The sequence below is a fragment of the Paroedura picta genome, chromosome 1 (genome assembly GCF_049243985.1).
Source record: "Paroedura picta isolate Pp20150507F chromosome 1, Ppicta_v3.0, whole genome shotgun sequence".
Lineage (NCBI taxonomy): Eukaryota > Metazoa > Chordata > Lepidosauria > Squamata > Gekkonidae > Paroedura > Paroedura picta.
In genome coordinates this window covers 25779913-25792743 of record NC_135369.1, presented here as the reverse complement: position 1 = coordinate 25792743, position 12831 = coordinate 25779913, and the positions used below count along the sequence as shown (strand labels likewise).

Sequence of the window (12831 nt, the reverse complement as noted above, 5' to 3'; positions counted from 1 at the left end):
AGCTTCTCTTCCCTCCCCTCCCGAAACAAGAAGCTTGCCGGGCTGCGAACTAATCGGCCGCTTTGGCGGGCGATTTGCTCGCGGCCTGGCAAGCTTCTCGCTTCAGGGGGGGAAGGAAGAAGGAGCCGCGGCCCGGCGCCAAGGCCTTCGCGGCCTGGCACCGGGCCGCTGCCCGCGGGTTGGGGACCACTGCCCCAAATCATCCTTACATGGTGGCAGTGGTGGGATGTTTTAGTGGGTCCCACCAACTGCAGAGATTCAATAAACACACTGATGCTGGATGATTGTAAGAAAAGGGATATTTAAAGATATTCTAAAGACAAATCTAGCTAAAGTATTAATATAGATATATTGTGTGACAGAAAGCAAAGGAGTACAAACCCTAATTATCTCCATCTCCTCTATAGCTGGGAGACGGGCGAGGTTCAGGCTGTTTTCAATTCTCTGAGAAGGTACCTTACCCAAACATACTGGCTGAGTCCTTTTGGATGGAAATCAGGATCTGCATTCTGCAATGAGGCTTCCTGCCTAAGAAACTGTTCCCATTTATGATCAGCAAAGCATCTCTGATGTGCCGTAGCTGGTCAGTAGAAAAGATTCATAGTTCTAACCATCTGGCCCAATATCACTTTAGTGTGAACAGGGCAGGAAGACACCAGGCACCTCTCTCGAACCCATGCTGTTTGTTTCGGGGAAACAAATGTAAGCCCAGACTGTCCTCACATGCCCACCCCCAAAGGCAGTCACAGGGGATCACATTCCCTGACGAGACAGGGTGGCCACAACTACAGTTGAGCTCCCTTTAATGTGCCTGATGTCAAACTAAAAATCCTGCAGGCTGAGGGTCCATCGAACGATCCAGGCATTCCTCTCCTTCATCAGATGTAAGAAGGCTAGTGGGGAGGGATCTGTCTCCACCACAAACTTAGATCCCAAAAGAAAGGGCTTTAATTTGTTCAAAACCCAGACCAAAGCCAAGCCCTCCTTCTCCATGACACAGTGGGCCTTCTCCCTGGGCAATAATTTTCTACTCAGATAAACTATAGGGTGAAGCTTGTCAGCGTCACCCTCTTGCATTAATGACCCGCCGAGGCCATTTTCCAAAGCATCGACCCACACGTGAAATATCTTGTGATAATTCGGAGGCTTAAGGACAGGGACTCACACCAGGCCCTCCCTCAATTGATCAAAGACCGCCTGGCATTTAGCAGACCATGCCACAGTCACAGGAGCCCTCTTACTGCACAACTCATTTAAGGGTGCGGCTATTTCCCCAAATCCCTTGCAGAGTCTTCTGTAGTAACTGGCTAGGCCGAGAAAAGCCTGTACCTCCTTCTTGGTCTTAGGGATAGGCCAATTGACCACCCTGGCAACCTTAGCCTCTTGGGGCCGAATGGCCCCTGCTCCCACCACGTGACCCAAGAACTCCACATTCTTATAGGCGAACTGGAATTTAGAAATCTTGGCCATGAGGCCCGCTTGCATCAAACGCTGTAATACTATGTCCAGAAGTGACCAAGATGGTCAGCCCACGAGGAGCTGAAAATGACCACAACATCTTGATAAGCCCTGGAAAACTCAAACCCCTGCAGTGAGAGAGGGGAGCAGCTTCCTCTCTGTGCAGGACAGGGGGACAGCAGGCGTGGGAGAAGAAGGGGGCAGGCCTTAGCTTAGAGAGCCAGTTTGGTATAGTGGTTAGGAGTGCAGACTTCTAATCTGGCATGCCGGGTTTGATTCTGCACTCCTCCACATGCAGCCAGCTGGGTGACCTTGGGCTTGTCACGGCACTGATAAAACTATTCTGACCGAGCGGTGATATCAGGGCTCTCCCAGCCTCACTCACCTTATAGGGTGCCTGTTGTGGGGAGAGGAAAGGGAAGGCCACTGCAAGCCACTTTGTGCCTCCTTCGGGTAGAGAAAGCAGCATATAAGAACCAACTCTTCTTCTTCTTCTTCTTCTTCTTCTTCTTCTTCTTCTTCTTCTTCTTCTTCTTCTTCTTCTTCTTCTTCTTCTTCTTCTTCCCTGTGGTACAGGGGGATAGCGATGTCATTCATCTGGGGGGCAAAAATCTTTGCTTCAACCCTCTTACTTGCTCACCCTTGCTGATTTTTGGACAGGTGCTGCTTTCCAAGATGGAGAAGGAACTGTCTTCCGTAAAGTCCTCTTACACCTTATTGGACTTGGTGCGCACGCCCGCCATCCGGCGCATCACCTGCTGCCTCTGCTTGGTGTGGTAAGCGGCCAGCCCAGTATGTGGAGCTCAAGAAAGGAAAGAAAAGCAGCCTCTAACAATCCAAAGAGGGGAGGATCAGGCCCTTTGAAAACCTCTTTCCTTACACTGCAAGCTCATCCAGTCCCAAAGGAGAACGTGGTCCATTGCTGCTTGAAAAGCAAATTAGAATGAGTTGTGTTGCATGCTTTGGAACAAGACAGTTGCCGTTTATCTGTATTGCCCCACCCTGTTTGCAAGGCTTTGAGCTAGATATTTTTCAAAAGGTCTGCTTGCAAGATTTCAGACATGAACTCTTGCAACACTGCTGATCACACAGTATTTAAGTCAGTGAAAACTGCTGAGCACCTCCAGTCTCGTAAAAGAACAGAGGTAAGGCTTACGAGACACGACCGACAATTGTCTGGCAGAGTGTAAACAAATAATCTTGCAACTGATCTGAGGTGTCTGGCAAAATGTTTTGCTTTCATTTAACTGTGGGAGCCACGATAGATAGATGCTCCTCTGCCCAGCAGCAGCAGAAGAAGAGTTGGTTCTTATATGCTATTTTTCTCTACCCAAAGGAGTCTCAAAGCGGCTTACAGTCACCTTCCCTTTCCTCTCCCCACAACAGACACTCTGGTATTACTGCTTGATCAGAACAGCTTTATCAGTGCTTATGATGAGCCCAAGATCAACCAGCTGGCTGCATGTGGGGGGGTGCAGAATCGAACATGGCTTGCCAGATTAGAAGTCCACACTCCTAACCACTACACCAAGCTGATTCTCTGTACTGCCTAGGAATTATTACTGACAATGAAATCAACAAGGCCAAAATTTATGAAGCAAGTTTTCAAACCATTTTATTTATTTATTTTATATGGGAATTTGTAACCTGTACCTTTACATGAAAGTTCTCAGGTGTGTCACAATACAGAATAAAATAATCTAAAATGCCTTAAAAACATTAAAATCATAACCCCTTCCCCCTCCCTCCCATTCCGGCAGGACAACACCCAGAGGGAACTAGATATCAAAGACCTAGGTGTTTTCATCAGGCACCAAAACCCCTATAATATAGGTGGCCTGTCAAATCACCAGAGGGTGTTCCAAAGCCTGGGATCCCCCACAGAAAAGGTCTACCTGCATGTCACCACCCCTTGTGCCTCTGAAAGAGGCAGAACTACAAGAATCATAGAATCATAGAATCATAGAATCATAGAATCATTGAATCATTGAATCATTGAGTCATTGAATCATAGAGTTGGAAGGGGCCATACAGGCCATCTAGTCCAACCCCCTGCTCAATGCAGGATCAGCCCAAAGCATCCTAAAGCATCCAAGAAAAGTGTGTATCCAACCCTTGCTTGAAGACTGCCAGTGAGGGGGAGCTCACCACCTCCTTAGGCAGCCTATTCCACTGCTGAAGTACTCTGACTGTGACAAGAAGGCTCTCTCCTTGAAATCTCAGTGCTCGGGCAGGTCTGTATGGAAGAAAGCACTCCTTCAGATAACCAGGGCCCAAACCGTGAAGACCCAATTGTCTCAAGTGCTAGTAAGAAGTAATTTCCAGCCTGGTCTTTCACATGTATCTTCAGTTCCATTAAATATAACCCTGTCTCCATATTCATTATAGGTTCTCCGTCAGTTTCTCCTACTACGGCTTGGCCATGGACCTCCAGAATTTCGGTGTTAGCATCTATCTCATCCAGGTGATCTTTGGAGCTGTTGACTTCCCAGCCAAGGTGATAGTGACCATCACCATGAGCTATCTGGGGCGGAGGGTCAGCCTCATGGCCTTCCTCATCCTGGGTGGACTCGTCATCATCGCTAACATCTTTGTGCCCTCAGGTGAGTTTTTCAGCACTCAGCTCCTTTAGAGGAAACTGGCCATGACCTATGAAAGGCTATTGACCAAACCTTATTCTTCTAGCCCTTCCTTCCCTGCAGGCTCAGGATGGGTAACATCAAAATACAGCAATACACTCAGTAAAGTGTAACAATGGAATCCATTAAGTAAACTTAGAATACATTTTAAAACTAGATTAAATTAGGTCTAAAGGCCATCATTTATTTATTTATTATATTTATATTTATTCATTTCAGTTGACCTCGAGAGGAGGTCAGTGTTTGGCAAATTTCTTTACATGGTACTCTATTCCACCCTTTCTTTGAGAACTCAAAGTGCCACAAAGCTCTCCATTCTTTCAATAAAGCTTAAGTAGCCTTTAAATATCAGAGAGTAGGCTGAGTTATTCTGCTGGCTAATCAGTTTAGTTAATTAGGAGTATGTTCATCAAGAACATGTTGATCAATTAAAACACTCCTAATCGACCTGATGTTTAATAAGATTTTAATTCAGTTAGTTAAAAGTAGTGGGTGTTAGGCACAGGTGCTATCCTCTGCTAGACGAGGGATTCTTCCATTCTGCTTTTCACACCAGGAATGCCGCAAACAGTGTCAAATGACACAGGAATAGTTTAACCCCATCTTGAGGAGGATATTTAACCACATTTGTCTCTCTGTAATTGAATAGTTCAACTGTTGAAGCAGTGATCCTATGCAGAGTCACATGAAGCTGCCTAATCCTGAATCATGGTCCATCAAAATAAAATTGTGAGAATCAGATTGTCGCAGTTTATGTGGAAACACATTCTGTCCTCCTGGTGTCTTGGGTGTGCCCAAACCTGCGCCATAGTCCTGGGGCTGTTGGGGTCACCAGAAGGGCAGACTGTGGGTAGGTGCATAGTGCATCCCATTAATTCTGTGATGGTATGTGTGACAAGAGTTGGATTGGGGTAGGGGTCCTCACCAACATGTGTCACACTATAGTAACAGAGCTCCCAATGTTTTGTCAATTAACTCAGAAGGACCATTAATGCACTGTGAACGTCATTGCCCCAGCTCCTGCGCAGGAGCACAAATCGGGGGCGGAAAAGGTGTACCGGGCCCCCATGTGGGTGCAGGAAGAAGTGGGGCAAACTGGCAAGACTAAAACTCCAGCCTGCAGCCCACCATGAAACCTCCAGTCAGGATATTACAGGAAAATGTTAAAATAAAATGCAGTTCTTTAAATGTAATATATCAATACATGCCATACAGCACTCCCCCTCCCTCCCTGGACCCTTTCCAAAACTGTAAATGCATTGGCTTGGATCCTAAGGATCATTTCCACAGTTCAATGGGACACTGACCCCCTAGGAGCCGAATTACATGGGCCCAAAGGGTTCCACTGAGAAGGGGGAGACTAAAGTATCATTTTAGGAGCAAATGTTTACTAAATTGGCACACGTAATTGTATGAATGCTGTTGTTCTTAATTTAGTTGTAAATTCAGTTTATACAGAAAATGTCATGAAATCAAACAATCATAGGGTGTTACAGCTCTAAAATTACTGGAAATCATTGCTGTGTTTAGGGAAATATAATACTGTACATGTCTAGAAATACGCCTTCCCCTTAAATAGATTTTATCTCTCCCTAAAATTAGATAATAAATTGTGATAGATTATTTGCCAGTTTAATAGATTTAATTAAAATTAAAATTGTTTCTTTTCCCCCACTGCCATAATAAAAACAAACTAAACCCCTAAAGTATCCAGGTAATGGCTGTAACTTTGCATCATCAGACTTTGCTGAATCACTATATTTAGAAAAAGAGAGGGAAATTAACTTCCTCTGGAGTGTGTTTTAAGTTTTGTCTAATTTCCCCCATGGAATATTTCCTCTTAGCAGCCTTGCCCAAAGGAAAGGATGGGTGCAGCCCTTCTCAAAAGAATCAGAAGCCTCTCAAGAGTCATCGACCAGCCCCACACATACACCTTGCGATTGCATTTGCTTTTGACCCTGGTCAAAAAAACTTGCCCAGCATCATTTTGGAGGATGTTTTTTCCTTTTTCAAAATGAGCTTTTGTCAGTGACATTGAGCTATTTCTCCTCGAATCCACATCTTTGCCAGCCAGTTGCTTCTGTGAATGTTTCTCTGTTCTACTTTTAATATCGTTCTAGTGTACTGTGAGTACACAAATAAAAGAGACCAGTAAGGGGGGGGGGGGTTATCTACGAGTTCTCTCTCTCTCTTCTGCATGCCAAACAGATGCTTTACCACTTCTGAGTAAGCCAATGCATGGTTAAGCTGCAAAATGTATATGATTCACCAGCTTCCCTCAATGGGTAGCTGCCTGCTGTTAAAAGGGAAACCATATGTAAATTCTAACAGGAATTGCTAGTGGGGCTGTCTATGATTATTTAGCAAAGGAGGAAGAGAACTCTGTAGTTGCTCAAACACCCCCTACTTTCTGACTGTACTAATTCACTATGGGCAAGAAGCTTAAAAAAAAAACTTACAGTAGCTGTCAAAAGTCTCAACACCCCCCCCCACACACACACACACAAACCTGGGACTGTACCACCTAATAGCCACCTGGGACTGTACCACCTAATTCTGTCGTGCATGTACCTCAGATCTCAAATGGACATGAAACTTCATTGTGCCATGAAATCATTAGTCAGTCAAGATCATCTAGGCACTGTGTTCAAATCCTGCGATCTTTGTGTCTTCCCTTCCCCCCTCTCCTTAAGAGTTGCAGACACTTCGGACCTCACTGGCAGTCATTGGGAAGGGAGGTCTTGCGGCGGCCTTCAATTGTGCCTTCCTCTTCACGACAGAACTCTACCCCACACCCATCAGGTGAGGAGCCATGAAACTGGCCACCCTTGACTTTGGATGAAGAGGGGACATGGACATTTTAACATGGGGTGGCTTAAATCATACCATGACTGCATTTACTGCCTGGCTCAAACCATGGCACAGCGTGTCTCCCCAGCCCAAAAGGGAGGGACCATCCTGGATGGTAAATAGGTGACCACTGAGTACTTCTCCCCCTAGAAGCAGTGAAATGGGTACTCAGGGGCCGAGGAGGAAAGAGTGGGACACCCTCACATATGTAACTCAGGGACAATCCCTGTGGAATTTGTGGTGATGCTAACAGCCTGGAAAATTGGGTCTATAATTCACACTATATGTTGGGGAGTGTGGAGCAACCATAATGCTTAAGGACAAGGAAAAGAGCTCCCCAGCTTACATAGGGGCGACTCCCTGTTGGACCTCTTATTAAAAGTCTCAGGCACAGGCTTATAACAAACATTAAATTTATTCAAAGAAGGAGAATGTTAGGGCAGATAAGAATAAAAACATCCCATCATATTCCATCAGGCCAGCCAGCCTTTCTCCAGTTTTGTACCATTAGAACCCCCTGAAACATTCTTCAGGCTTTGACAGGCCCTGGATGTGCCATGATTGTGCAGAATAGGGTTGGCAAGCAGAGCTGTGGACACACCCATCTGGGGCCCCTCCCCTCCCCACCCCCTCCAGGACCATCATTGGCCAGTGGGGTGGGGAGGTTGACATGACTGTCACATCACCCGATAAAATAATAAATTTAAAAAATATATTAAAAATTAATTAACTCCCATCCATTCAGGAAGCCCTTCCAGGGCCATCAAGAGATGCCAGTGTTTCACCAAACCCTGGTTGAGGAAGCCTGAGTTAGGCACACACACACAAAACCCACAGGAGAGAAACAACGTCCCTGTTGCAGTAAAAGAAGCCCTACTGACTCCAGCAGGACCAAAGACACTAGCAGCCTCCATTCTTAGCTCTCATGTGTTCTCCCGTAAACATGACGGGCTGACACCGCTGGAAAGGATAGAGACCCAGCGCTGTCAAAAAGGTTCCTTTTTCTAGCCCCTTTCCTAATAGGCATCAGGTGTAGATGCTGGCTTTCTTCTCGTTCTTCACAGTCAGAGGTCTGCACACTCGCAGGAGCCTGTGAAAGCCCCTCTCCACAAGGAGAGAATCACCACACAGTTCCAGAGTTCCCACTGTAGCTGTTGTTGAGCCAAAAGGAAGTTGCCAGCTTCCTTGCAGGCGTGACTCTGCAAGCCATAGAAGTCCCTTGTTTGTCTTTCTCTCGGGCCAGTATAGCTAGGAGTTTTGTGAATAAGCTGTTCTCTCAAGGACATTTTTCTCCCACCCCTTCCCAATCCCAGGCAGACTGGGCTAGGTTTCGGTAGCACCATGGCCCGGGTGGGAGGCATCGTTGCCCCACTGGCTAAGATGATGGAGGACTACTTTATCCACCTGCCGCCGATTGTGTACGGAGCAGCTCCCATCCTTTCTGGCATCGTCGCTTGCTTTCTGCCGGAGACACTTAATGTTCCACTACCGGATACCATTGAAGAAGTGGAGAGCAGGTTGGTGACTTCGTAAGAAGCATGTGATGATAGAGTGGATGGGGAAAGGGGGTCGGGATTCCTGCATTTGCATGAAGGCAGCCAATAAACATCCCCATGGTACAGAGGCCCCACCCACATTCCGGAAAGTTTGGCAGGTACTACGGTGCCCACAAGCACTACATGGTGGGCACCATGGCTCCCGGTAAATCCACGCTTTCATCCGGACTGCTGAGAAGAAAGCTGGCTGGCCATGGAGAAGGGAAATGGCATGCTGGCCACAGGGCATTTCGTAGTGGTATTTGCTTCCCATTCACCACAGCTAGATCGCTCTCCTCTGGGTGCCCTGGCAATCTGACTCCCTAGCCTCCGCTAGTGTGCCTCACGTGGAGAAAGTGGGAAGTTAGAGAAGGACCCCCATCTTTTTACTCCAGATACGTAATTGCTGGACTTCTGGTCATTAAAAACTACAGTGTATGTGATTGTATGTGTGTGGTCCATGGGCCCATAACAATCTTGGTGGATGACAGTCAAGAATGTGGCTCTGCTAGTTGTGCAATGAGAACCTTTATTTTAATGGTTCCTGGCTTGATGGAAATTCTTCTTATGCTTGCATAGTTTCTGATTTCCTTGCCGAGGAAACAGCCCTGGGAAGCCACAGCTGGCCCTGTTGGGGGACTGCATTTGGACTGATAAGGCTCATGCTGGTTGCCCCAAGGGGAAACTGCGCACCCCTGAGGCATTTGAAGTTAGGAAAATGGTACAGTGGTGCTTAAGCATTCTCTCCCCACTCGCTGCCATCTCTGTCTGAGTTCCCGGCAAGAAACGTGGTGTCACACAGTGCAGCTGATCGAAAGTCCTTGTGGCAGAGGATGGAAGGGAAATTCATATGTATCAAAGGAATTCAGACGGTGATATTCCTTATTACTGTGTGTGGATGTGACAGTGGAACCATGAAGAAAGCTGGCAGGAAGCAAGTGGATTTATTTGGAATGTGGTGTTGGAGGACAGTTTTATGGGCACCAGGGACTGCCAAAAAGGCAAATCAGTGAGTTCTAGATCAGATCACGCCGGAGCTCTTCCTAGAATCAAAAATGACTAAACTGAGGCTATTGTAATTTGCTCACATTATGAGATGACAAGAGTCCCTGAAAAGCTGATGCTAGGAAAAGCGGAAGGCAGCAGGGAAAGAGGCAGACCCAGCAGGAGATGGAGAGGCTCTGTCAAGGAAGCCACACCCTTCTGCAAGACTTGAGCAAGGATGTTAACGAGAGGACATTCATGCACAGGGGCACCATAAGTCTGAAGCAACCATAAGTCTAAAGCAGGGGTAGTCAAACTGCGGCCCTCCAGATGTCCATGGACTACAATTCCCAGGAGCCCCCTGCCAGCGAATGCTGGCAGGGGGCTCCTGGGAATTGTAGTCCATGGACATCTGGAGGGCCGCAGTTTGACTACCCCTGGTCTAAAGCAACACACAGTTAGGACCCTCAGCCATAAGCATACTGGTGGATGCTGGATCAGTTCCAACCTACTGGACAGGGTTGCTGTGATAACAGAATGGAAAGAACATGTGAGTTGTTCTGAGATCCATGGAGGAAGACAGGGATAAAAAGGGCTGGATATGGCTTGTTTGTGCATACTAGCAACATTAAAAAAAATACTTGCAAAGGGACAAAATAAGGACAAAAATCAGAAAATAGGGATTTTCCCTGTTAAAAAGGGGCAGTTGCAGTATATGATTTTGAGTAGGGGTGAAAGGAGGGGGATGGAGCCAGAACATGGCCTGATTAGCTGCCAGGGAAATAGTTTTGGATAGAGCCTGAGGCTGGTGGGAATTTTGGGTTGCCAGCTCCGGGTTGGGAAATACCTAGAGGTTTGAGAGTGGAGCCCAAGAAGGTGGGGTTTAGGGAGGGGTGGAGCTCAGGCTACAATACCATATGGTCCACCTTCCAAAGCAGTCACTTTCTCCAAAGAAAAGTGCAACGAATGTTTTAGATTTTGTTTTAGAAAACCAAATATTTAGTTTTAAAAGTAATTTATGTTGTCTGGGTAGTAGTGTGATTCCGGGAGATCTCCAGCCCTCACCTGGAAATTGGCAAGCCTAGGCGTGATTGAGTGTGAGGCTGGGATAGAAGTCAGGAAGAGAGTCAAGACAAAATATGGCACATCTTGCTTGGAGCCCAGCCAAACCTGGTACAGACCACCACAAGGCTGATTTTACCCTTTGGAGTGAGAAAGCATCGGCCAATTGTAGCAGCACCAGAAACGGGTGGCTGATACTTCAAAATGTTTGCCAGTATGAAGGACAAACTGGTGGGGAGGCCTGTGGCTGACCTGACTGTGCCTTTTCCTGACAGATCCAGAAAGAAGAAGAGGGAAATAGTTGCTCATGAGAAGATCTTGCTCCAGAGCCAGGAGAAGCCCCTCTTCAAGGAGGCCTGCTGAGCAGCTCAAGGATGCCAACTAGACCTGGAAACCGAGTCCTTTAAAATATTTTACTGTCTGTTCTTTCATACTCATCCAAAGAATGCCTTGCAAAGAGATACGCGGTGAAGACTGGGAGAAGATGGTGTAAAATCTCAGTATATTCTGAACTTTCGGTTTTTAAAAGAGAACACCATGTTATTTGTCATATTTTCTTCATTTTCTTCCCTGTTATCTTATGGTGATTGAAGGAGGAGGTGAAAAGGGAATGGGCAAAAGTTCATTTGAGCCTCCTTTTGGCTTCCAGGACCAGAGGATTGAGTACAGTAATAATAAAGGCAACCTCTGAGCATGTACAGAGCATATTTCCTCATAGAGGAGAAGCCTCGGTTTACTTCCCACAGAATGGAGACAATGCTTGTACAAATAAAAGCTGCATCCATATGACAGTGCGGAAATGTATCTATGTTGCAGTAGCGGTAGACAGAGGTGAGGGAGCAGGCAGGAACGACATTTGCACAAAGCCTGTTCTCAAGCTATTCTATTCTGCTACCACTTCTGCTCGGCTAGGGTTGCCAACTCCCCTCTGTCCACTGGCATGGGATGGAGGGGGTGTTAGGTGTCCAGATGCAGGTTGAGAAATACCTGACGATTTGGGGGTGGAGCCTGGGAAAGGCAGGAACTTCAGTGGGCTACAATACCACAGAGCCCAGCCTCCAAAGCAGACCTTATCCTCCAAGGGAACCCATCCCTGTAGTCTGGAGATGAGCTGTAATTTTGGAGATCCCCAGGTTCCACTTGGAGGTGCTCCACACCTCCTTCTCTCTCCTGACATGCTTGTGCAAAAGTGCAGACATCAGAGCAGTTGCACTGAGATCATTCCGCCCCGCTCAGAAATCTCCCATTTCCCCTTTTCCTAGTGAGTGGATTGCATTGTGTTGCTTGGTGGGTTGATTTTTTGGCTCAGTGTTTGCATAGCTGCAACTATGTCTGGCCATGATACTGTACTTACATAGGACAGCTTCCCAGTCATTTCTCTATATAGCTTGTTGTTTAGTAGAAACTCACTAGTTAGACTTCCGTCTTGTTTTAGATACTTCATTATCATGAGAGTTGCAAGGGAATGGGCCTGCTCTGGCCTGCAGGCCCTATTCCATCCTACCCATTCCAAGGGGTACCCAACTCCTAAAGAGGCCTCTCTCTCTCTCTCTCTCTCTCTCTCTCTCTCTCTCTCAGGCAGCCACCGCCACCAGCTGATCATTTTATGGAATTGCCAGCTGAGCGGGTCAAGACTCTCAGCTTCCCTTTACATAATTGATTCTTCCTAGTATTTGTCAGGTGGCTCAATATCAAGTAGCATACATCTCGACATCTTTCTTTCTGCTACTCCATTCTGTTCTGGGGTCTAGAGTAGTCTAAGTTCTGTTAGATAGCTTCTTATGTCTTTTCTCATGTATTCTCCTCCATTGTCTGTGCAGATCAGCATCAGTTTTCTTTGGAATCTATTGCTGACCACTACAACATATGGTTGTAAATTTTCCAGCCCTTGACTTTTCTCTCTGAATAAGTATGTCACTGTATACCTTGAGTAATTATTAATAAAATTTAATATATATTTATTTTCACCTGGCATTTGTAGTTTCATTGGTCCACAGACATTACTATGTATCAACTTTAGAGGGCTTTTGATTTATCTTATGCTTTGCCTATTAAAGGTGGGTCATGTTCGTTTGCCTTGATACAGCATATACATTTTTGTACTGACACACACAGTCATCAAGATACTCTTGGCTTCTTCTCAAGTTGAGAAATTTCATCTATCTTCATGGCCAAAACTTTAGTACTGCTAATGCATGCATTTCTTATGAGAGCACTGTCTTCTAACATTAGCATTATCCTTTTGATATTCAACTCTATAAGGTCTTCATACAAAGTCTCTATTGCAATCAAATATTTCCATT

The 12831-nt window shown here is 46.1% G+C and overlaps 1 protein-coding gene across 1 annotated transcript in view; it reads left to right on the top strand.

Moving 5' to 3' along the window:
- The window catches only part of LOC143833491 (solute carrier family 22 member 6-A-like), a 30455-nt gene extending 17960 nt beyond the window's left edge, over nucleotides 1–12495 (top strand). The window contains exons 6-10 of the mRNA XM_077329364.1: nucleotides 2119–2234; nucleotides 3847–4061; nucleotides 6791–6899; nucleotides 8261–8464; nucleotides 10804–12495. Of these exons, the coding sequence (XP_077185479.1) occupies nucleotides 2119–2234; nucleotides 3847–4061; nucleotides 6791–6899; nucleotides 8261–8464; nucleotides 10804–10891 (732 nt within the window). The 3' untranslated portion in view covers nucleotides 10892–12495. The remainder of the gene's footprint in view (nucleotides 1–2118; nucleotides 2235–3846; nucleotides 4062–6790; nucleotides 6900–8260; nucleotides 8465–10803) is intronic.
- Nucleotides 12496–12831: the final 336 nt, after the last annotated feature.